The sequence below is a fragment of the Temnothorax longispinosus genome, chromosome 9 (genome assembly GCF_030848805.1).
Source record: "Temnothorax longispinosus isolate EJ_2023e chromosome 9, Tlon_JGU_v1, whole genome shotgun sequence".
Taxonomy (NCBI): domain Eukaryota; kingdom Metazoa; phylum Arthropoda; class Insecta; order Hymenoptera; family Formicidae; genus Temnothorax; species Temnothorax longispinosus.
The window spans coordinates 17,230,911-17,257,932 of NC_092366.1; the positions used below are offsets into that span (position 1 = coordinate 17,230,911).

Consider the following 27,022-nt stretch of genomic DNA (forward strand, 5'->3'; position numbering starts at 1 on the left):
AAATTTTTGACTCTCAATCGGAAGTGCATGTATACGAAACGTTCATCAATTTTCTATTAAAATATGATGTTATTTTTAAGATTTTCCAGATCTCTTAATCAATTATATTCTTGCATCCGGAAATTTTGTTGCTTTAAGAATATTATAAAACCCATCTTTTTATCCATTCGCAATTATTTTCTCCCTTATTACGTATCAAAATCTCTTTACACGTGAGATACACATGTTTGAAGACGCTCGGTAAAATTATACATTCTGTCACGCTTAATACCGCCTAGCATTAACGATGAAGTAAAAAAGTAAAAAGCATTCAACCCTTTACGAGTCCATTTACGAGCGCGATTTCGAAATTCACGAATGACGAGGTAGCTATAAAGTTCCGAGAGAGCGCAGTCGGCTGCTATCAACCCTCGAAGTATTGTTTCTTCGTTTATGCGTCAGGCATCTCCTAAACTGGCAGACGTAATCATCCCTATTTGACGAATTCCATCATGCTTGCATGTTACGCTCGAATAAAGACATTTTATTTTCATGATGTCTTTTTGTGACAGAAATACAGGGCGATATATTCACAAAAATGTAGATATTTACAATTTATACATTTATATAATTCTGAAACTTTTTAAAAATTTATTTATAATGTTCTTTTTCGTTAAATATATATTTTTAAATATATAAAGCTCGCGAATTTCGAAGACTGTTTTCCCGACTAAAATCTATCGTTGATTACGACGTGACATTCGGGAAGACTATTTTTCACGGAAATATCTTTCCGATCTTCGAGCGAATAAAACGCTCGACAGACGTCGAACATGTTATTCCGAATGATTCGGAACAGAATTTCTACGAGAAGGGAGAGAAAGAGAGGAATTGTGATATCCCGTATATCGGAAGCTCGCGGGGCGGGATGATCGATAAGTCTCGATCGCGCGTTTAACAGCGGCTGCTGCGGAGCCTCGATGAGAGATCGCCGCGATTCGGCGTGACTTGCGAAATTTCGGGGGAAGGACGAAATAGCCCGTCGTTATCTCGACGATGAGAATCGATTATGGACGGACGATCCCATCACCGCCCGGTCTGGCACGGGACGTGTATATTTTCACGCTCATGGAAAATCTTGGACAGCACGTTTATGAAGGATGACGGAACACGCGGGGCGGAAAGAGAGATCGATTAGTCGCCCTTTGTCCCGGCTCTCTTTTCCGCGGAGGGAAACGCCGATAAACGTCATTCAGACGCCCCCGTACGCGGTACATCCATCTCCTTTAGCCGCGAAATATGACGAAGCAGACGCGTTATTTTTTGCTGGCTTAGGTGAACCAGCGTTAACGGTTGTTAATAGACTTTTCTTACGAAAAACAGCTAATCAGAATTCAGTGATTTTCCGAGAACGCATCAAGCCCGCTTTTTAACGCGTTTCATTTTTTACAACTCACACTTCTGAAAAGAGTAATCATGTCCCCGATAGAACGTAATAGTCGAATGACGAAAAAACGCCGTGAAAAATGCTTGTTTGCATAACATTTACACGGATACGGTGAAAAAATATATTACTTACACAAATGAAACTGATATAATAAAATGTTGACGAAACGCGGACCGTCAACATGGTCTCAATGGAAAAATTCAACGGAAACTAAATATGTAGAAAAAACTTTTTTACATCACATATTCGCATTTTCGCTGTGAAAAAAACTCCCTGAAATTATAAAGTAGTTTTTTTTTAATCGGTAAACGGGTTTCTCGTTTAGAGACGGAGTCAGATGTAATAAAGCAACTTTGTGCAACTGTGTATTTTCAGCTTTCAAGACACGCGCTTATCGCTTTCCGACAATCTTAAAAGACTCGACCGAGGGTTCGGTGGTCAAAGTAATATTTCCTCGACATACATCTCGAGTGCGTTTCTCGCGTTTTTGAAATTTTGACGTTATTTTTCCGCGTGCTCGTAAGTTCAGGTTAAAGAAAGTCGACGACGCGACGACGGCAACGCGATGAAGGCCGGCACGAGAAATTTAATGGAAATACGTTCGCGCGTCGCGGATACGCGTCGGAAAGCGCGCGGAAAGGCGCAATAAGGTCGTGCGCGCTCGAGCACGCGGAAATCTCGGGAATATGTTTCCGCCGAGCGGAGGGTTCCAATTTCCCGGTATCCGCGCGACTCGCGCCCAACTCGCCGGCGAAGGCGAGTTTTTAATTAAAAACATCACCTTCGCCGGTATGTATATACGCGCTTGCCTACACCCTGCACCTGTTACACACATCACGACGAAGTCGCTGTGGGTCTCGCGAAATTTACCGTATCCCGGAATTCGGCGGAAACACGTCGCGCGTCCGAAAAACACGTCGACGTCACGTAGCTGACGTTTCGTTCGGGTTCGCGCGCTCAATTTTAGACGTAAGGGGGTAAGTACAAATTAGAATCCCGGGGTGGCTTTTACCGCCGGGCCGAACTCGCCGTTTTGTATTTAACGTCGATAACGAATACAAATCCTCGCGAAATTGCTCGGCGTCGGGCTCTATTCAGCGGCGGCGGAACGTAACGGGTAACAACGTAATTTTCTCGCACGATATTATGCGGCGATAATCTGCAATAATGCGCAAGACGAGGTTCCATTAACCCATGGCACAGCTTGCCCTCGCGATGCCTATCGATGCCGCATTCATCATGTGTTTCGCGCGAGTTAATTTGCTCCCGCCAGAAACAAACGAATAAACATTTTCAACGATTAGATAGAAGAAGATCAACCATTAATAAGCCTAACCCATTGAGATCGTATTTATTTCGCGAACGTCGAAGTCAGAGAGCAGTATTTATTTTTGTCATCCATAAAAATGATAAAAATCAAGTATAAAAATGTCTGAGTATTTATTAAAAATATATATAAATATATACACAAATTAATGTATCTTAAAGAATAATGAGTTTTTTATGAACACAAAAACTGAATTATTTTTAAAAACTACTCGCGGAAAATCCGATAAGTCCGACTCGTTGTCTTCACATTTGACACAAGTACCTATCACGAATCAGACACGTTATGCGGTCTCAATGGGCTAAAGATGATAGAAATAACTTCTGAATCTCGTTTCTTTCATTCTTTCATCCGCGTTCCGATGATCGATGATATCACTTTCAGTTCGATCGTGATAAACGTGGCATTGGGCTAATCGTGACAGCCTGCAACGACGAAATTAATGGTCGCTATTCTTCTGGTTGATTTGACAATTTGTATTAATCGTCGGGAAAAATTGGGATGCTACACGTTCATCGCTCAATTACGATTGTCCCGGTTAGAACTCGCGCTTACACTTTTGGCGATCGAACGATAATATATAGGCAATTAACGTGTAGGGGCGGAGCGCAAAGTTATTTATCACCTTCGTAATCGAACACGCACGTACACCGAGCGGATCCGACTTGCCATGCCGATTTGCAGGCGCGAAAAAGACGAACGGCCGATGCGGCAGGTGGCGGCGGAACTTTTATTCCCGTCGCGGTCTTAAGAAATCTTTCCGAGATCTTTAGAATACAGTTGGGAGCACCCGTGTCGGTTCGCATCTGCGAGAAATGGATCGACTTCCTTCCTCCCGCGCGCCGCCACCGCCGCCGCCGCCGCCACCGGCTGGACCATCGTATCGCGCGGCACTCCGGCGATTACGCGAACAATAAATCATGGGACGTGCAAGCTGTTTTAAATATTATTAATGGTCTACAGACGTACAACGATGTAAGATCTCTGTAAGGCAGGAGGATAAATTAATATCTAATACCAGCTGCAATCGTCTTGCAATCCTAGTACAATAAAAATACACAGATATAATTTGTTCTCTCTATTGTTAATATCTTGATAATTTAAAAAACCTGATTGTCTAAGTTATTAATTTAGTTAAATTGAAAGTTTACTTAAAGTGGCCAACATTTAACAGTTATACGGAAAATAATGGCGCGTCTAGTTCATGAAAAAGTGAATATCAAGTTAGTTAGGTAATATTTTAGGAGCAATGAGGCAATAAATATAAATTTTAAAATATTATACGCAATTTAAATTTTATAAAAAAGATGATATAGGCTCATTCTCGAATAATTCCGCAAATTATTCGCGCGTATCTCGTACAGCTTCGGGCAAGCTCCGACGGTAATTACGCGAAATATCGGGCTTCTCGCCCGGATAAGCGCACGGCTCGCCGACCGAACTTTCCGAGCTCCTCTCGTCCGGGAAGAACTAAAACTCTCGGGACGATATCTAATGGTCGACCAGGGGTGCCGACGAATGCATCCCGTTTCTTCGTCGCCGGGCCGAATATGACGATAGGAGTTGCGCGATTTCCACGAGTTTGCCGCCGGGGTGAAGTCTGTTGACGTAATCGGAGGAGATCCCAGCAGCTCCCGACCGAAGTTTTCGCCTCCGTCGTCCGCAAAGTTCGCGTAATTTCGCCAACGAAATATTCCCACTCGTTCCCTTTAATTTCCATTATTCATTTACCGGTCGTTCAAGAAGAAAGAGACCCCGAGGAAGTTCGGGGGGATGCTTATCGTTCTAGGTCGCATATTCTCGTCCCCGAGAAGTTCCTCTTCGTCGAGGAGGTAATCAGAAGGGACAAGTTGTTCGATCATTTGCGGGGGTTTGTTTCAAGGTCGCGAATGTAATACGCTCACTTCTTCGTACAAGAGCTCGGAAAGAGAGAGGCGCGTTGAATGGCAAAGAGATCATTTGTCTCCCTAAAATCTTTCGTCTTTAAAGAGACGTCATTCCTAAACCTTCTAAAGTTTGGCTTCATTTCTCCTTTCCCGGAAAATTTTCTCTCAAAATTTCATTGAAAACTATCTAAATTTTTATTAAAATTATTAACTTTTACGCAATTTCTTTTTATGCAATACGAAAGGCGCAATTATTATTTTAAACGTAATGTTGCATCAGCACGTGACTGTATCTTGCTGAATATTTTATTCAGTCAGATTATTGTATCGGAACGTACACTGCAGGAATATGTATGGCGTTTGTATTCATTTATGCGTAAAAATATCTATATGCGTCAAGACTGATCGTCACTCGACCGTACTCATCACACGTTTCACGGTCCGTCTCGACCGTAAAACATTCAGTTGTGATGGTAATTATAATGGTAATGGGAAATGTGATTAAGTCGATAACGAAATGTCGCGCATAATTATTAACGTTACCGCGTTTAATGTCATTCTACATGAAATTATTGGATTTTCATGCTGAACTATTGGTGCGCATGATAGACACGAAGATCGATCGGGATTTATGCAACATCAATATTTCGCAGTGACTGCAGATTGAATCTTCCCTCCTCCCGAATGATTAGCAGCGCGTAATTCCACGTTCGCGTATTCTAATAAATATAATATCGCTCACAAATATTGTAAATTCATTCTAACGTAAAAAATATAAGAGCGCCAACAAATAGATACAAAAAGAGTCCCGTGGACGAAGGAAAAGAAAGTTTACTAAAACTAAAGCAACAGAATTCTTAAAGAATTTAATCCAAGTGTTTCTCTGTCATTTCCTTTCCCCTCAATATATAGCAATTTACAAGAAAATGGAGAAATTATGCACGCTAAAACGACTCACCTAATAGCGTTGAATATCTCGTGGAAGCCGGTGCCCTGATGACTGGTAACATCACACGTGGGCAGAGGATGTAACAAGGGCAGCCGATGACAGAGCACGCTGTCGCTGTTTCTCTTGCTGCTTCCGTTGCTGTCTCGATCCCGATCGTTCTGGGGCAGAGGTCCGTTGCCGGTGTTGGGCGCCGGGCCCAAGCCTAGGCCCAGGGGAAGTCGCGGTAGAGTGGCGGGTCGTGTCAGGCTGCCGTAAGCCGTTAGCGCGCCCCTGGGTAAGGACGAGTAGCAGCGATTCAGCGGTAGGGTGCCGAGGGTACTGGAGGCGCAGCCACTGCTACCGGAACCGGAACCTGAACCTGAACCTGCCGTAAAATTACTGCGTCAGGATGATATCGTCGAAACTTTGTGATCTTAAAATTCTAGGTCAAAGCGAGTTAAACGAAGAAAAGAGAGAGAGAAATAAAAAAGAGATAAATGTGATATGGGGGAAATTAAATTATATTATGTAAACTCTCTCTCTATCACTATAGAGATGCGAAAGATAAAAGAAGATATTCACAATGTTTGATATTCGTCGCAGAAATACTCTACTCGGAATCAAATATTACAATGTCGTGCGCAGCGCGAAGAACCACGTTCTTCTCGTGCGATTGGTTTGAAGGAAAAGTTAAATAAGTCCGCGCGAAAAACCTTTATGATGCGAGGGGAGGACGAAGAAAGACGGGGAGGGCAGCGCGAAATTGAAAAAGCAAAAGACGGAGTTTATGGAGGGTGATTTGTTCTTTTCGTACGAGCGAGCATCGTGATGACGATACGTATAACTTTTTATGGAGTAGATACCTCACACAATTTCCACTTGTCTTATCGATAGTAACCTTTACCGGAGCGGTATACGAAATATAAACGGTGGTTGCCGTCACGAATAAATTTGTTTAGAAGCTTCTTTATAGTACAGCGGCAAATACACTTCTTGGCCACGGATGAAATTTAGTAATTCCGTGAGCGCGCAGTATCGCCATAGATTCCTTCGGTCTTCTCTTATATAAAATGAAAGAGTCAGTTTTATATAAGTATCTTTATTTTCACATTTTTTCGCTAAAGTATATTAATTTTGTTTATATAATATGTAAGATGAAGATAAATAATGTTCCAATATTGAATAGTTATTTTTAATAATCTAATAATTAAATTGTTCGTAATTAGAAATTTACTCTATTGGCATCTTGTTCTTTTTCATAATTCTTTATACATGTAATTATTTTGTAAAAGAAACAAAAATTTTGTATACCATGCAATAATAAAATAAGAGAAAGAAACGTAATCTATAATATTTTTAAACAAATAATCTCTAATATTTTAAACCAAAAGGCACGATACTATCGCAAGTAATTTGACGAAAAAGTAAAAGAATAAGTGGGTAGCAGCGAATTCGAGTATCAAATCCTATAAGCTTCTCCGTTTTCCGGTTTCGTAAAGTGGCACCGATCATCCTTCTCGCCTCTCGGTCGATTTATCGAATCGGAGCGCAGATTTCGGTTACAGAGCGAATTTTATCAGCGTTAAACTCGTAACCGCGCGGTAACGCGTTGTTCTGTAATCGGGCCCGCTGTGTAACGCGATCAATCAACGGCAAGCCACGTAGGACGAGTTATCCGAGCGGGTATAGTACACCGCCACGTACGATAATTGTGCCGTCGCGTCCGGCGCATTGCAACGAGCGTTTCGTAATTACTAATTAAATTAGGGTTCGTTTATCGCTATTTCGCGAGCGCTCTGCCATCGCATCCGTCTAGAATTGCAGTCGAATGCAAGTATAGTAGCAGTGGCGTAGAAAAGCCCAGAAATATATTTTAAATATAAAATATATTTTACATTATACTAATATTAATCACATATATTCCCATTTCTAAAAAAAAATATTGAAAGTCACTAAAATTACCGTACAAAATATGCAAAACAAAAGCGAAAGCGATGGAAAGCATGATTGAAAAAAAGGGTGTCATAAATTTTAAGGAAGTTGCTAGTTAGAAAAATCTTGAGATTCCAGTAGCGTAAGGAAAAAATAAAATCTTTTTCTTTCCGCAAATGCAGTGGATATGTCTAAACCTGAGCTACTTAAACCAGTGCTCTTTCTCTTCTATTTTGCCACCCGTAGCTGCCTGTAGCTACGATGCTGGCAACGTTAACGTTGCTGCGGATGTTCAACGAGAGATGTGCTGTTCGAGCAAGCTCAAATGCGGATTCCACGGTACGGGTTTGAGCACTTAAACTCCTTTTTGGACGTGATCTCATCCGGGACGTGTATATCGGTCGGGGAAAATTAGATGTACGGGAAAATTCGAGGAAACTGCCACGCGAGATCCACGCAGTGGATATTAATTCGAAACGCTCGTCACGGCGCGTTGCTTAATTTCGACGAGAGTCATCCGTCGCGGCAATATTATTCCGGATTGCGAACTAGCACGTCGCTCAAGTCTCCCGATCGATCCTTTCCCCCCCGTTCGATTTTAGAATCTTCATACCTTTTAGTCTGTAACGTCCTGTCTTTTAATCTGAAGTACTCGATCTCTATAGTTCGTCGAGTTTTTGAACTAAACGACCCCTGGATTCTTGAATCCTTTAGAAACTTGACACTTGAATCCTTGAGAAACTCAAGCCCTTGGATGCTTAAACTTTTGCTTTTTCGAAGCTTCTACGTCTCAGCAAAAACATAAATATGCGGCAAACACTCGGCAAAAATATTCTCCTAATTTCTTCTCATCATTTATTAATTTCAAGCAACAGTACCGCAACGAAAGAAAATTACTGTAACTTCAATCCTCGTCGCAAACACTAGCTTTTCGCAAATTCGACCCGACGACAATAAACAACAGCAGAGAAACGATTTAGTCGATTGGATTTCAATGCGCCGTATCGTCTCATTCAAAGTTTTCTGTTCGTATCTTCGTTCGTATCCGTACAAAACGTGTGCTTGGCCCACCTCTTCTGAATTAATTATATTCCGTCTAATCGGTGACGAGAAAGTCGTGTCCACCAGCCAGCAACGAGGATTTAAGTCCTCGCTCGCGACGGGTAGACAGTATCTCTTCTCTTCTCTCTCTCGCTCGTGCATAGTTTCCGGAGAATTTCCAAGTTGAGCTGTTATAATAAGTGTTAACTTTTGTTCGCGAACTTCACACGAACTTCCATACACTTTCTCGAGCATGTGCTTAGACACGCGCGATGCAAATGTGTCGTTCTTCCTCGTCGTCGTCGTCAACGTTGTCGAGTATTAAATTGATGGACACCGCCGGGACACTGTCGAAGTTTTGCGTAATAGGAAGTTATGTCGTAACTGGAACGTAAAATCGCGTTACGTCACGCGATCATTCGGACGATGATTAACCCGAGATTACCGAACTCGCGATTTCATTAATAAATCATCGATAATCGACATGAAGTGATTATGACAACGTTAATTAGGTTGATACGTATTATGACGTCAAAATATGTTTTGTGTTAAAGTACCGTGAAATATTACGGCATTACGCCGTGAATGTATGTAATTTTATCTTATACATTTATAATTTGTAAAATTTACTTTACGTATTTATTTAAGCGCGAACAAATATTTCATGTGCTTTCTCTTATTATTTAAAAGGATTGTAGTTTGTCGACTTGAATAATACTGCTTTTGAAATATCGTTTGTTATTATTATATCTTAATATCTCGACGGTAAATAACAGTGCGTCTTAAGGCGCAGAAGTAAAAGAAGACGTTCTTCTTTGTAAAAAAGTTTCGGTATAAAAGAAATGTTTGATATCGCGCGTTTGAACATCGACTTGACTTATTATCCGACGGCGTTATAAAGCCTTTTCATATCAATTTATTTGAGCGTTTGATGCAGAAGATAAAGAAGAAGCTTAAGCTTCTTTTCATTTTAAATACCTTCCGCACCTCTTCTCTTTTTTCAAGAATAGGCTGTAGACAAAGATTATAATCAAAATTAATTAAATAAACTTGAAAATGTTGTTTATTTAATTCAAAATAATTCTAATGTAATTTACGATAACAATCAAGTTTTTTTAATATTAACAAACTCAAGACGGTTTTCTGTTAAGCAAGCGAATTCATAATTTCACGAAGAGATATGGAGAAAGAGAGAGAAAGAGAGATAGAGGAAGAATTAATTGATTAACGAATAAATTAATTTGTAGAAAGCACTTCAATAACATGGAATTAAGTTTTTCATAAAATTATTTGTATTTCTACTATTCGTACATTTACTGTTTGGAGAGGGTTTCTATTATTACCTCTTTCATATAAAAAAAGAGAGACAAAAAAGAAAGAGATGATAGAAATCTCTAGATAGAAAGTTTTATTAGGTTCATTAAAATTTGTTGTCTTTCAATGTTTCCAGATAACGAGAAAGAAAGTTTAATGTAAACCCATTTATTCTCCCTATCCGAGAGACTCGCGAGAATGCATAATTCGATATTAATTATTGTCTCCTTTATGCGAAAAGAGGTAGATATTTCTCGCTACGTTGTACTAAACTTACTTGATCACGGTACAGAGGCGGGGAAAGTTTTTGCTCTTCGATCGATCAGCGCAACTTGCATCGCGCGTTCATCCGCTCGTGTTGTGCCAAACTAATTATAATAGAGTCCGATTGGTGGCGGCGACCCAGTTAAAGCGATCGGTAACAAGGAGGTGACGTCCAATCCTTTCGATGGGAAAAGCAATTTCGCGATGCCGATAGCTTATGCTTCCCCCCCGACGTCCAATTTACATTTCATATTCCCTAACGGCGCAAACGCTTTTTTGATAATATAAGAGATAAATAATTATAACCGTTGCTTTATTACTGTTTCGAAAAACTCGATATTTTTCTTACGTATGTTAAACTCGGAATCTTGACTATATATAACGAGAAATTGGTAACAAATAAGGAGCAGCAAAGGAGATTGTAAAAATCGTATAAAGCGTTAAATGTCATTCCTATAATTATATTAATGTAAAAGGAGTTTAAAATTATAGATTTATTTTATTCGCCTTAGACGTTCATAAATTAGCAGTTTCATTCCATGAATTAATTTCCATCGATTATTCAACAGCTATTATTCTATATTCTTATTGTAGATATTAATTATGTATAATCCTAGATTTTTATTCTACCATTCTATTCTTCTAAGAAGTCATTTGTTTCAGATTAAAGTTTAATATTTCTTTTTTTACACAGTTTGTGAGATATGCTTTTTCAAAAGTGCTGCTATCAAATATTCTTTTTATTTTAAACTTTTCGATTTTTACGTACAATTCCTTAACAATTTTTCCACTCCACAGTTCTCGTAATCGCGATTTCAATTTTTTACGCGGTGCGACCAATAGTTTGTTTAAAGCAATCCGGTGAATTTACGATGCTGCTGTTACGCGTATTGCTTACAACAATGGCTCCCGAAACGATTCAATGTTATCCGAGGCGTTTTAGCGTGATTGGATGCCGCTGGCCGGCGAGAAACCGACCTCGACGATCGGGGAAAACGCGGCGCGCATTTGCAGCGAACGACGATGCAAAGCGATTTCGTGACTAAGATGAGAGAGCGGAGGAGGGAAGGTAGATTAGAAAGGGATGCCTGACTAAACGTGATCCTTCGGACGTAACGTTACTCTCTTTTGAGAACGAGCGAGCCGCAGATATTTCAGGAATCCGAAACTTAAATGAGAAATTCGAGAGATTATTTGATTATACCATCATAATCCCCTTTCAGATTTCGAAGAAATTAAAGAAGATTTTTGTGATTTTCACTAAAAAAAACTTTACAACTTTTAACCGATATCTATCCTAGTAGTTCAATGCTAATTTCTAGTGAAATAGAATAAACTTTTTCACCGCGTACTTTTGTGAAACTGCTACTTACCAATATCGAGCTTTTGTAGCGAAAGAACCGAGAAAGAACTTGAATAATTAATCCCCAATATTTTGAGCGCGTTTATGATAATTATAAAGTAATTATAAAGTCAGTAAACATAAAGTATATGTATAATTCACCCGCAACCTTAATGAATACGCATATATTGAGCCGCGGTGCATGTGTTTTAACGGAGTTGATAAGCAAACTCGCCGCGCACTCCCAATTCCGAGCTAACATAATAATCGTTAATTACGCAGACCTTACACACAGCTCGAAAGTTGTAATGGCGCTTTAGTTTCGTTTGGAGCCATTTGCGCGACCGAAACGTGGGGCCATTAAAAAAAACTTCGGGATTAACACTGCTGCGCGGTTGTGATTTTAAACGACGTATAAAGGCAGATAAGATCGCAATTGAACTACAAAAACCGCCCAGATCAAAACGCCATTAAATTGCCCTGTAAATTAATTTTTTTTTAATTTCGGAGAAAAATTAAAACAAATAATTGGACCGCAAACGAGTTTAAACAAATGTAAACAAAGTTAACGAAATATTTGCAATTCGACACGACCTTATATAGTATTTTAACAGAATTATTTATCACATATCGCTTTATTAATTTAACCGGGCGTTTGTTTAATAAAACGCGAACCTTTTTTAATCAAACTATATAACTTTTTTCGCTATATATATTTATATGAGAACATAGCACCTAAGGGAATAATAAAAATAAGGAATATATAGCACCTAAAGGAATAATAAAAAATCTCTGATTATACGAGAAACTTTCTATTTATTATTGTACGAGAGTCTTTCAGCTAAGAAAAAGCTAAGAAAAAGATGATCGGGTGGGCGAACATGGTGAAAAGCGATTCCTTCGGGAATCTGTGAGCAATAGCAATCTTATAGCACGGTGCAAAAGTCGCGAGGTGCCTATAGCGAGACACTCGTAAGTCCGATCGATTGTCAATTTCGCGGGAAGAGAGAATGCAACGAGCTGCTCTTACTTCGTTGGGGCCGAGCGATTCTTGCTCGCGGTCTTGTAAACGGATTGGCTTCCCCCGAAGTATCCACCGTACTTGTAATTGCTCCTCTTTCGAAGCTGTGAAATAAATCACCGGGAGAGAGAAAATCTTTTATCTGCGTGCGCGACCGCGTATGGATATATTTATATACGCGGGCTATCTCACGTTCATTAATATTTTACTATTCTGGAGATCAATTAAATTTTAATGTTGAGATTATACTAGTTTTCGAATTACGAGCCATCAAACGAGCCAACGGCATCGCATAAAGTTCGCGTGTTTAAGCCGATAATTACGCTTATATGTGTACCAATCTGTCATCGGTTATTGATTTTCATAGCTTATAATATTGACAAGTTAATTATTACAGCAAATTTATCATGCAAATTATTTAATCTTTTTAATGAAAACTTGAATAACTGATGTATTATTCCATTTTAAAAGATTGATAAATTGTAATATTAAACATATGCTTTAAGTTTGAATAAAGCTTATCTTTGTTCTGTGACTGGAAAATAAGAATTATATAATCCATTATTATCGTTTCCATTTTCTACAAATTATTTAGTTTAAATGGTAATGAAATTTTACTTGATTTCATTGATTTTAATGTATCGAAAAAAGAAAGATAAATCGCCTGATTTTTCTGTGGCGAATTCATTTTACTCTATTTATTAAAAATCACATATTCTAAAAATTTCATATAATATAATAATTATAAATTAATTCACGCAAATACTTTTTTAAGCACGTTAAGCTAAATTTTATTATTTGAATAAATCTAAAAATCATCGTCATATATTTCTATAATATAACGTTAATTTTCTGTTTTAATTTGTTAATTTTGTTCCTGCCTGATCATCATTGACTGTCAATTGTTTCGATTCTTGCAGATATCGCGGGCATTTATGGCGAATAAATCGCATTCCAGTCCCAGTCCGTGCATCCGTGGGCAAATGGCGCGACTTGAAGTTTCGGAAGGGCCAAAGTTCGTTTTAACATCGCCGCAACTTTCGGTCGCACGGATTTGTCGGCGCAATTCGCGTGCTTCCGTTCCGCAAGTTTCTAATTCCGGAGTCGGGTTAATGGCGAGCGTGCATACGCGACAATGTTACTTTTGTCGGACCGATGTGACTGTGTCGACGTAGTTTTCTCGGCGACGTGTCACCGTTGTCGCTCCTCTGTTACCGCGGTCGGGCCGTTGACAACGATTCAACCATTATGGGACGTAACCCTGACAGAACCGCGAAATTACTATCCTATATATCTACGGAGAATTCGCTAATTTCCTATTAATACTTTTCGAAAAGAACTCGCTCGTACTTGGAGAACATTCAAAGATATAGAGAAAATATTGTTAGTTTTATAAAAAAAATTCCCCTTACTTATATTAAATAATAAACGCAAAAAAATTTCGTCCTGAATAAAAATTTTTAAATTTTACTCATGCGTTTCACATGCATATTATATTAATTTATGGAAAGAAATTGTGGCATGCATCTAGAATGACTCTTTCGCCTTTTTTAATTGTAAATAGATGTTTAAAAAAGGGCGCCCAATAATTTCGATGCAGCAAGAAAAAAATGTTTTACTCTATAAGAGGAATAATTTAATTGCAAAGAAAAAATTTGCCTAAGCCGATAAAATATAAAATGCGGTTGATATTGTGGAAAATTCGTGGACGTCAAATAACGATAGGTATGTACCATGATGTTCACGCTTCGCATCGGTCGGCAAAGCTCGCAATTTTGTCGACGCAATTCACCACGAAATATGCATGCATGCTTTCGATATACATATGTACGTATGTAATGTAAATCGTGTCCAGAGAGCTAAATTTTTTAATTAAAAAGATGGCCACTAAAATGGCTCTCTACTCGCAACTTTTATTTCAAAAATTTTTTATTTTTACGATTTTTGGAATAAAATCACTGCAAAGCAGAAATAACATGGGTAAAGAATGCCTATACCTATATAATTATTATCCATTAAAAACAATAAAACAAGTACAACTGGCAAATATTCTTTAAACAATTCTTCATTTCACTTTTTTTGGGGCAGAAATTTCAAGATAACGATAAAAGATAAAAAGCAATTAATATTGTCTCGATAAAAATAATTCTTCATTATCTTAATACAAATAATTCATAATTTTTCAAATATCGGGGGTGTCTTGCATTCATTTATTCGAAAATAATCACGAATCTAACTTCGATATTTAATTTTCGGAAAGTAAGCATCCGCGGAATCGCGCCAACGAATCGAGGGCAATAATGGCAAGGTTTTACCCATACTGATGCCAGAGCTGGACGGATCCTCGTTCTTGGCGCCCCAGCTGCCGGCCAGGTTGAGTGCCAGCAGCGGCCGTTCCTTCAGCAGCTCGGCGACCGATGCCAGGCCCTCGCATCCGCAGCCTAAATGGGGCAAGTGCAACGCCTGCACTTGAATGCAGTCGCGAAGTGCCTCGCAGACCCGGGACACTTGCTCGCCGGACAGATTCATGTCGAGCACCAGACGCGACAGACTGCCGGAGGCGTGACTCAAGCCGCGACAAAGAGCGTTCACCACGCACTCCAACCTGAAATCAATCGCGTTAATGACGGCGTTAATGGGTCACTTAGACACGTTCTCGCGTTTTGTCATCGAATTGCGACAACGTCAAATAATTCTCAACGAGCGCGAATAAATAAATAAAATAAGAAAGAGCCAAATATACAAAAAAAATTACAATTGAAATAAAATAAAACATAGACATTTATCTTCTGAAGTCAGAAATATATATGTGCAAAAGTAATGTTGAGAAAATTACTTTTTGTGAGGCAAATTAATAATTTTGTCAATAATTATATATTTTCTGAAGTCAGAGATATACGTGTAAAACTAATTACACGTAAATTACACTTTTCGTGATGAGGCTCGGCGAATTGATAATTTTGTTGTTGAACATATAAACACCCGCGCAGACATATGGCGGATTATATAATTTGTCCGTCACAAACTACAAACGTTTTTGGAACAAACTTCGCACACGGATTATGCATGTGGTATCGGTTTACTCGGGAAGTGCGGTTAATATTGTAGCTGTTATGTACATTCGGGTTTAAATTATATGTTAAATGAAACGCGAGCGAAGGGAATTTCCATCGACGACGTTACGTTCGCGCTTTTATATTCCGGTATAGTCCGGAAAAAACTGCAGCGGATCTAACGCGCGTGATGATGCGAGGGATGAAGGGCGGGAGAGAGAGAAAGAGAGAAAGAGAGAGAGAGAGAGAGAGGAAGAGGGATGCACTTTCGGGAAGCTCGGCTTTTGCGCGCAAGACGCGCGGCTCGAACGGATGCTGCGCCGTGCCCGGCGGATGCAGCCGATGTAAATTCGGTCGGTGTGGCGAGTTAGCGGCGCGGAAGTTCGGCGGACTCGTCGGCGAATATATTTATGCATATGTAATGCACATTTCACGTTGTCTATTCGCGCGGCGGTTATCCCTCTGGCGCATCTGGCGCGCGCGCGCTCGCGTGTAGATACGTATTATGCAAAGTCCCAACGCTCCTCCTCCGGGAGAACGGGTAAGCGAAAGCCTGGATTTTCTCGCGCATGGTACGCCGACAACGAGAGAGCGGGAGAAGATGCTCGCGTTGCACATCCCGATTACTCCCGGTACTCGAAAATTGGCCCAAGTCAGTAGCGTAAGTTCTAACTAGCGCTTAGAACTTACCCTCTCTTCCGCGAAGTACTGTAACGGAGGGAGATGAGGAGGACGAGAAGGGCTCCTTCATATTACCTTATCACTTAGATAACGTGTTATTATGCTTTCCACGTCTTTGCGCTGTCTAATATTAATAGGAATTAGTAATAGTAATTATCTAAGTTAATAACAGTTATAAAATATTACAGTAATGAACAAATGCTATACATGTAGATAAATGTGGATAAAAACAAGTGTAGATAATTGCTATATTTAATATTTAATCGCTACAATTAATCAATAAATAACACAAGATTTTGAACAAATTTGATATTCTTTCCATTTTCCTCTGCATTTTTTCGTTTTTTTTCTTTTCTCCATTTTACTTCTTTCTATTGATTTTTTTATTATTCGTTTTATTAGCTTTTCTCCGTGAACATTTTTTAATATTTATCTGTTCTTTCCCGTTATCTTTCGCTGCTTCCTTTTCCCTTGATTTTTGTCTCTTTTTTATAGGGAATTACATTACTGGGACTGAAGCTTTCTTCGCGCGGAATTGGCCGTTCCGGATTCGAGACGTGAGACTGAGAGAATTGCGGCCGAAGCGCGCGCAAGCAGCGCATTCGCGAAAAGCGCGAAAGCAACGGCTAACAATAAGTGCAGTTACGGAAAACGGCAGGCAGCATTCTCGTAACGTGGATTGTAATATTAATCGAGTATTCGTTCTGCCTTCCGACATCGTCGGCAAGTACGCGAGAAGAATTCGTATTTAGAAGGCGCATCACAGCAAATGTGATAATCCGCCGCATTTCACGCGAAAAGGCAGGGGGGGGGAAGGAGGAAAACTTTCACGATGCAACTTGGCCACTTTGTATGGTAACTAGCTTCAAACACGCGAAAAAATTTTGCGAATTTCAGAAATTTTACTCGAAACTGTCCATCTCTCGACAGTATTTGGTTGTCTAAACAAGTAGGATCCTTTAATTTAATAATTTTTCAACAAAGATACAAAAAGAGAAAGAATAACTGCAGGCAAGATTCATATAAACTATTTTACAAATAATTATCTTGAAAAAGAGAGAGAACACAAATTACATTATCGCTTTATTGTTTGTCAGATGCACTTTTGCTATTTCTATTAAAATCTTCTTCTAGAATCATTCGGGAAAAATTATGAATTAATCAACAAATAGCGCAAAAATTCGCGAATGTCAAATTATAAAATAAAGTAAGACAGATATGATGATATTGAGATCTTGATAAGACCGCATCATGCTCGATTGTGAGTTCTATCTTGCAACACGCGATAGCTTCAGTATAGTATATAGGAAAGAATGAGCTCTCCTGTGGAATATTCGAGGCGATGCAGATCGTCTGATCGATTTCCGTCGTCCAAATAAAAAAGATAGACAGTAATATCGATTCTGGCGAGAACACCTCGCACCTCGCGAGAACAAAAGTGAACGGTCTACGTTACGGGAAGGCGAATGGATAGAACGGAAGGGTAAAGGGTTCGGTGATGTAGAGGTGGCGGTTGAAACAAGGAGAACGTTTCGACACGAAACAATGAGCTGGCGGCCGCATCGTCGAGAGCAAGGTTCTCCGAGGCAAATGGTAGGTGTTCGTCCCCTTTTATTCCTCTGCCTCGCAGTTGCATCGCGGAAAAGATATCGCTCTCGTGGAGCTTGAAGAGACTTCAAGAAGAGCGGTATATATTCGCGTTGGGATGGAAAACCGAGACGACGAAAAGCAGGAGCGAACGAAAGCTCGGCTTGCGAGCGTAATCGCATTTACCGGAATACAATGCGGAGAAGAAAGATCTTTCGGAAAATACTTTTCATGTTGCGAGTATTTGGAAAGATATGGCGCTCTCTCTCTCTCTCTCTCTCTCTCTCTCTCTCTCGCTAAATTCGTAAGACGAGAATCAGATCTACGTGTTTGCAAACGGTTTGGATTTAAGTATTAAAAGCATTTCGGTTCGGCAAATCTCGTTTGGTCCAGTAGTTAGAAATATATTTGCATTTTTGGACGAGAAAATCGAATATTGCATGTACGAGAGAACGTGTCGAGCGAGGAATAAAATCGTGATATATATATATAACGGCGGGGTGAAAGTCTCCGGAGAGAAAAGCTCGGGGCCAACGGGATAAAACCAAAGAGATTGAAGCTGTGAGATTCAATAAAAGAGCGCGAAGCGGTAAAAAAGAGAGAGATGGCGAGTCCGGTCGCAAGTTAAAGCTCGCGACGCGTCGTTTTCTTTAATTTTCCGTCGTGACTTTCTCTCTTTCTCCCTTTGTCTCTTTTTCCACTGAATTTTCTTTCGAGAATTTGCAGCTGCCCGCAACTCTTTGCAGAGAGTGCACTCTCGTTCTTACGTGCCGTTCGTATTCGTAATAGCCTCCTTTGCCCCTACCCCACCAAAAAAAAACCCAGAGAATTCGTATCACGTCCGGAATATATAATTCGAGAAAAGCGATATATATATTGTCTGAAAGAAAAATTTCCCGATAAGGGTAAAGAGGTGCCTCTTGACCTCCAAGGTTGAACGAGATTGAATTCCTAAACGTGACGAAGGCAAGATAGTTTCGCGTTTCGTTTGCAAAATTGAAATCGTTGACAGATTTCTTTTCTACTAGACTTCGTCTCGCGAAATCGGCAATATTTATGTAAGACACTGCACACTAGAATTTAATTAAATACATTCTGCATGAAGTCGTGTGTGTTACAAAATACGTAAAGATGGATTTAAATAGAAGAATAATCTAAAATAAAATTAATTATCGAGAACAAAGAGTTTGAAAAGAAAGGCAATAATAAGTTAATTCGCGATAACATATCCTGAAATCAAAACCGGCATTTCGAATTCCACGCGTCCGCTCAATCTCGAATTCGAGGTCGGCGCGACGGCAAGTTCATCGGTGGATCGGGTTCATGAACCCGCCCGTAGAAATACTTTCTCCGTCTCCACGGGGACACGGAGAAAGGGAGAGTTAAAGCGTCTCGGCGAAATCGAAAAATATAAAGCTTGAAATAGGCGAGTGTATAACGGCCGAAAGCGCGCATAAAACGGAAGAAGTCGGTAAAAAGTTCGCGTTAAGCCGAGGGAGCGCGAGCAAGAAATTAAAATCCCCCGCGAGAAGCGTCATGGACGAAAAACCTCGAGAAGATTGCGTCAAAAGCACATATACTGCGTATATGCAATCACATGCTTGTGGATCTATTGTGCACGCAAATGCGTAAAACAGTCTTATTACGCTCGGTGCAGCGGCTGCATGAAAAATGCGGGAGTATATGCAAACGAAATAAATTAATACATGGAACTTTTCGCCCATGTACGGTAAATTGGTAGTTTAATGATTGTAATGTAGGCAGCGCACTCGGCACATTTGTAGAGCACGAGCGAATTCGGTGGTAAATCTTTTATTCTACAAAACCACGAATTATCATCCTCTAATAACACGAAGAAATTAGACGACACGCCACGATTATTTTTATTTTAATTTAAGGAAGACCGACGATAATGACTTCCACCAACTTTTTTTCGCGGTACCCCGGCCATAATTATTACAGTTCTCATTACGAAGCCATCGTTGAATTTCTCACACGGGATAAAAACCAGATCGAGACGATATTCCTCGGCAAAAGTTTTCTCGTTCGCGAGCGAGCCGGGTGCGCTGCAAAGTTTGCGAATGTACATTCGCTCGATTCTCGCAAGGTAAACACGCTTTTTCCACGTCTGCCATTTCTTCGTTCCCTTCGGGCAAAGACAAATATCCGCCCGATGGACCCTTTCGTCGCCCTTCGTCACGCGACAAAACAAATTTCTCAATTTTGACGTCTCCGTGTGAATCGCGCGAGCCCGATGGAAATTTTGGGGAGTGGTCGGCGGGCTTAACGATAAATCCCGATGATTTATACTACGTTCACGAGCATGTTGCAGCAACGGCTAATATTTTAAAATATTTACAATTATTATTATGTACAGAGACAATATATATGGATTATGACAAAAATGTAAATAAATACTGTTAATAATACTATGTAACGTATTACAGACTCAAGAAAATTTTTCATCTCGATTAATTTATTCCAAATAAATGACTCATTATTTTCTAAAAAGGTTCATCTATGATTTTTCCCTTTTTACAACCGACGACATAAATCTCGATAGAGATTTATTTATACAAAGATTAAAATTTTTCATTAATTTCACTTTCCTACTTGTCTTCCTTCCTTTACCTTTATAACTTTCGACGTGAAAATCTAAATATAGACCTCCGTTCGCTCTCTTATCTTTTGCGCTTCTTTTCGCGGCGCGAAAGAGCAAATATCCTCATTGGCCGCTTGTCCTGGCCAACCTCATATACGACCGAGCGGACAAGCAGACTTTCTGTAATAACTCTTCGTCGTCGTCGAAGCTATCGACGGCGCCGTATCGAGCGTCCTCGAGATGCAATAATGCCGACACATTCGCCTAGGCTCTTTATCCTTCGAGCTATTGAGTCACGCAAGTGGATCGATGCGATGAGTTGTCCGGTAAAGTGGTCCGGTATTTTTCAACGCGGAAAATCGTCCTTATAGTTCATTGTTAATTGAGAAGTTTCGTGGAACAATAGCGCGGGAATTTCAGATCAAAATTTAATCGTGATAAGATAAAAGATTAGTAGTAATTAAGATAAGTGAAAAGAAGCAATAAAACGGCAATAAAATTAGTTGTATAAAAGAAGTAAAAAGATATAAAAAATTAGATAAGTGGGGGGGGGGGAGGGGGAAATAATAAAGCGGATAGATTAGATAAAAGAATCGAAATAAAAGTATTGTATAAACTTCCCGCCCGTGTACCAATCTCGGTAACTCAATTATGTAATAGAAACCGGTCTGGCGCGTTATACATAGTTTATTCTCCTGAAGCGCGCTTAGCTACAATCTCGCGACTTGTTCGTAACTTGCTATCCTCGGGGATATCGCGACAAGTTGAAGAACGATTTGGAGCTCGCTTCGCCGAGTGGGTATATCTGTAAAACGGCTCACCTATCATGGGCCGCCTCCTCGAGACAAGTGATGACAAGCTCGAAGTCGTTGAGCTTCTTCTTGCCGAGCACGCTCTTCAGGTGTCCGGCCAATCGCTGCGCCTCGTCCGCGGGGAACTCCTGCCCCAGCAGAGACGTGATCCTGACGAGTTTGACGCTCTCGTTGCCGGCGAGCGCGTCGAAGAAATCGTCCAGATATCTCGGATCGGAACCGCGTTCCACTTGGAATACCACCTCGAGCGCCTCGAGCGTGCAAGCGGGACTCTCGAGGATCCTGGCCCATCCCTCCAGCTCCAGAGGGGACGTGTGCACCAACGGGGCCGGGGGCCGTTCGTTGGGCGCGGGCCCGAATCCGGGGCCCGCGCCGACCAGTCGGCAGACCGCCGAGATGTTGCCGTCGGACGCGCCGGCCGCCTTCAGCAACGAGAACACGGCTCTGGGCGGCACTTCCAGCGGGCACAATTGATTCAGAATCAGGTGGGTCTTGGGGCCCAGCAAACCAGCCAAATGGCCGATGATGCCCGAGGGTAGGCCCTCCAGTTCGCGGCGCAGGATGTTGGCGTATTGCGCTACCGAGGTGAGATAGTACGCCGCCAGAAACTCCGCAACCGCCACATGGATAGGCGTGTAAAGGTCCGGCTTGCGTCTCTGACCGAAGGTCAGTCCCCTCGTGAGGAAGCCGAGTCGAGTGACCTCGATGCCGCCACCCCGTGCCCTCAGCTCGGCCTCCGTGTAACAGCATCTGCTCTCCCTTAGGGCGGCCAGGGACACCTTGCCGAAGTCTTCGAGACGCTTCCTACAATGGCCCGGGATCTCCTCGTTATAGGGAATCGGCGGATCTAAGCTCCTCTTCACGATGCACTTCACCGCCGCTTGCACGAGGGCACTTGTCTCAGTCGGCAGGCTTCCGGAGTCCTGATAAGGAAAATCGTGCTCGTGGATCAAGGTATTCCGTATAATTTTCTAGGGCTTTCTATCTTATACGTTGTCTGCATCGAAAAGTGAATAATTTCTACAGAATACACTGAGAGAAAAAGAATTTTGCAGTCGCAGCAAAACTGTTGCGTATGTTCGCGATGTAAAAGCAATCGTATTTTGTTATAACAATTAAGTATCAGATATTATAGAAGAAATTTTGTTAGTAAGCTAAAAATAATTATTGAATAAAATTGTTCGTAAAATTGCTAATTAAAAATTGCTATAAATTCATTTTATTGTTGGAGATAATATTTTTAGCAAACGTAAGTCTTCAAATAAAATTAATAAAAATTGTTTGATATTATTATAATTCACCATTTTTATTTTATAATCTAATAGGTAATAATCTAACAAAATTTTTTGATTTTACAATTATGGCATTATATAATTTGCTAATACTTTTTCATTAAGAAGTAAAAAATACAGTTAAGATTCTTTATATCGATATTTGTGATGAAAAATCTCACCTGGTATAAGCAGCAGAGCATGATCCAGCCGAGCGGATGCTGGCCGAGCTGCCTGACGGATTGCGGTTGCACGTTGAGCGCCTCGAGGAACTCGCAGGCCTTCTCGGCGATGTCGTTGTGAATGAAATAGGCCATGCAGAGCCGCTCGACATGCGGCCACTCGAGGCCAGCCAGATGAATTCTGCGTTGGACCAAGGGCGCGAGGGTGGTTGAGTTGTTGGGCGAGCACGTGACCAGGATCCTGGCGTCCGGGAACAGTCGTCCCTCCAGCAGGTCGGCCGCGTCGCCGAGCGACGCCCGGCCGCCCACGCACTCGTCGTAACCGTCCAGGACGAAGAGCACGCGGTCCTCCATCAGGTGAAGGGTGCGCCATACCTGGGCGACCGCGTCGCCCAACGCGGACGTTCTTGGAAACAATTCTCGCGCCAGATAATTTAGGACCGGGCTACCGCGAAGCTCGCGCAGCGGCACTATGAACGCCAGAGCGGGACCGTCGCTCTGAATCGCCCACTGGTGCAGTAGTCGCAGACAGAGTGTGGTCCGGCCGCTTCCGGGACCACCCTCGACGGCGACGCGCCGCGGCGCCTCCGACACGGTACCGTCGCTCAGCTGAAAATCATAAATTGTTTCGCGTAAATAAGATGTAACAAAAACTAGAAAGATAGGCCTAACACCTTTGGCAAAAAAATGTCGATCACTAATGCTTTTATCAAGATTATTATAATCAAAGTACAATTGATGAGGAACGCAAACTTCGTGCAAGGTAAGTACTCAATCCATTCGCGATCTATCGCTTAAATTTTAAAAAATTTTCGATGAGAGTTATCCAAAATTTAATTTCAGCAACAAGAATAAATTGGAGCATTTCACACAGCGGATTAGAAGAAAGCGGACACGTAACATTACGTTACATTAGTATCTCGCTTTAATTTACATTTCACGTAACAAAACGCGCAGTGCAGCGTCTGTGTAACAAAATAAAAAATGTTGCGAATTACACGCAAAATAGAGCAAATCTGTAACAAGCGCCCATCCACGTGGACTGCAGATGTAAGACGAGAGTAAAAAGAATTAATGCGCGATGTTACGAGTTACAGTCGTTTCTTCATGTAGGGAAAATTCTCTTTTGATCGGTAGAACCGATGACACGAGGATAAAAGAAAAAAGTTCGGTCACTTCGTGATCAGCTTCTCAGATACTTCTCAGTTTCCCGATCTCGGTCTCCGGTCAGCCAATTAGAACCTAAAACCTTCCCCGCGAACCACTAATCCTCTTCGATAGATCAACCGTCGTCTGGGACTTCGCAACACTTCGGACACCTTATTGCCTGTTACACGTGAGGCATTCGATACTACGTCCTGCAATCTCGCACCCGACAACATTATGGCAAAATGTTTTCCCCACGAGAATCGATATACCTTCCCCGAACGCTTTCCTCTGTGTTTGCAAAGTTGCAAAATTTTTCAAGCTCTCAAATTTTAACTTCTATGTTATTGTTAAATGCGTAGTGTCAAATTGAATCAGTTTTAATCATTCCTATAGGTCGTTACTCCTATTCAATATATCGTTAATCTAACTAAACCAATGAAGTTAAAATAACACTCTTTTGTGTTAAAATAATAAATTTCGACACACACGCATGATGGTTAAAAATAACAAGTTATTGGTTTAAATTTCATTCTTTAATATTTAACAGTGTATAGGGCTCGGGATTGAAGTTCTTTCAGAACAAGATTCCATTCGACTGGATAATAACATTTCATTATTATATTCGTGTATTTTTCATCGTTATTACAAAAAGCTCTTTACTCCCGATGGTTTACAGATCATGAAATATCAGCGATCTGACGCACGCTAACGCAAATATTGCGCGAAGTGATGCTATCTGTCCACTTGCCACCAATCTAGGGCAATCCCCGACAGTATACGGTAGTGTATTCGTGTGATGCTCGAAGCAAAAAGTATCACGTGACGTATAGCAGTTGCAGCATTATGCAAACGATTAGCGAGAGCGGGCGATTAAACCCGGCCTCTGTTTCGCGACGCGCAACAACATCGTTGACCGGCGGTTAGGACGCCGCGCCGTCGACGGCGGCGGCGGTGGTTGAACGATCGGCGATCGATATCGGCATCAGGCGGCGCATCTCGATTCCCGTAATCGATAACCGTAATCCGTAGTACGCGGAACACGCGGCGTTTGCCGGTCATTCGCTCTGATGTCAGCAATAATCGATCCGGTCGGCGGTACACAATCTGCTGGCCGACGGATAACAGCGCGGCCATTATACACCGTGTGATTGCAACATCCGGTTACTGGGACACGCTGGCGGATGAAAAAGAGCGCGATACGAGTCCATTCATTGCACGTGCTTCCCGAGCGATTTGGCACCGATATATATTTGATATAAACTTTTATCACGTGAAGCGTATCTATGCCGTCACGCACCTGTATCGTACGCGATGTATGAACATGTGTACACGCGTGCAAGATATATGTCGAAACATTATCGCCAGCTCCACCGTCTGATTTTAGGTTCCTCGATTAATTCGAATATTTTTATTCAATAAAAATTTGACCGACGTATAAATTCAATTTCCCTATTACCCCTTTCAGTTTCAAATATTAACGTTCGATAAAATATTGAAAGACCTATGGTATTCGTATAGAAGAATGCGATATTAATAGATTAACATATTATCGAACCTTCAATATTTCTTGTCAGGAAACACGAATTGGACTTTCGTGGAGCTGACGCTTCGATTGAAATTAATTGATTCGAGCGTTAACCGCCGATGGGGATTAACGAAACGTCGATAGCATGACGCAGGTTTTTGACGAGGTAATGCGGCAACGTGCGGGATGCATGAAGGATCGTAAGCTCGTTACCGGATAATCCGCCGCGGAATAATTCCTGCGTCACGCGGGATCTACCTATCAATCCTTCCGGAGTATAAGGCCGCATTTGTTCCGGCCGTTCTTCCACAGCCGCAACCAATCTCGAATACCGAGAAGCGAGGTGAAGGCGAGGAGAATATCCCGCGAGAAACGACGGACGCGGAGCGCATCGGGAAACAGTCGCGTTGCAAGGATACAGGGCGATAAATCCTTCGTTTCCGGACAGATTAGAAAGTCTGCACGCCCGTAAATATCCTTTCGATAAACCGAGACGGGAGGGCGCGTTGAAGGTAGACGACATTCGTTATTGTATTACGCGGGGAAAGTGAAAGTGGATTATTTTAAATACGATTTGACGAAATAGTCGATTTCCCGAAAGCCATCCACTAATGGAAAAGCAATTTTTTTGATGGGCAAAATAGCAATTTTTATATATAAATTTCTCCCACAGCAATTTTAAAAAGAAAAGGAAACAAAATTTAAATTGCATTATTATAATGTATACACGCACATATAATTTTAAAATTTTTAATTATTAGTATATTTAATATTTAATTCTATATTAAATTACTACATTGCATGATTATTGCACGATCGTTAATTATTACCAATATGCAACAAATAAATACTTATATATCAATGTACGTCAGTGCCAATTATTTCTTTTGGCAATCCAATTAGACGCTGCGACAAATTCCCCCGAAGGGATGAGTTGAAAACGACAGCGGCGCGCGTCCACAAATCTCAACGAAAAGATTGGAGCGCGCCGTTGATATTCATGGCGATACTGCGAGAGATATTGCGCTTCATTCCGCTGTGGAAAATTTAAGGAGACAGCGATACAGAAAGGGAGGGAGGGGGAGGCGAGGGGACGATGTGTCTCTTCGCGAAGCATATCGTGGAAAGAAACGCGATGAGAAAGGTCCGCCGCGGGATCGCGGCAGCCAGAGCGTGCACCCTTTCGCGGATATATATACGTCTCCGTATATATATCGGAAACGGCAGGCAGCGATTGGATGTGGATCGATCCGCCACGGCGACGGTCGTTCTCTCCACCCTCCGTCGATCTATCATCGATCCGACCGCGCGCAAACCGACGGAACGCACGAATGCACGCGCGGCGCGGCATCGTCAGTCTCCGCGTCTCTCCGCGGAAAAATCTCTGAAATAATAAAATGCAGACCCGGTGGCTCCTACCCCCCCCTCCGCAACCGTCGATGCTTTCGATGTAACCCCTTTGCATTTTTTTACTTTTAGACTACGCGAAATTTATGAGAGTGATATTCCAGCGCACATTTCTCCTCGCTATGTACTTTTATATATCGCGAGACCTCATTAGTAATCTCAATTATTCATTTTCCACGACCTTTTAATTTATCGGAATCGACTGGCTTCTTTTCCTATTTAAAAAAATGTCTTTTGCCGTATACCTGTACCCCGAATAAAATCGCCATGAC

The 27,022-nt window shown here is 41.3% G+C and overlaps 1 protein-coding gene across 1 annotated transcript in view; it reads right to left on the minus strand.

The window, feature by feature from the left end:
• LOC139818547 (uncharacterized) overlaps positions 1 to 27,022 on the minus strand; it is a 65,920-nt gene that overhangs the window by 33,052 nt on the left and 5,846 nt on the right. The window contains exons 4-7 of the mRNA XM_071787276.1: positions 22,670 to 23,278; positions 21,226 to 22,139; positions 14,797 to 15,086; positions 5,598 to 5,952 (exon numbers count right to left, since the gene is read on the minus strand). Coding sequence (XP_071643377.1) covers positions 5,598 to 5,952; positions 14,797 to 15,086; positions 21,226 to 22,139; positions 22,670 to 23,278 — 2,168 coding nt within the window. The remainder of the gene's footprint in view (positions 1 to 5,597; positions 5,953 to 14,796; positions 15,087 to 21,225; positions 22,140 to 22,669; positions 23,279 to 27,022) is intronic.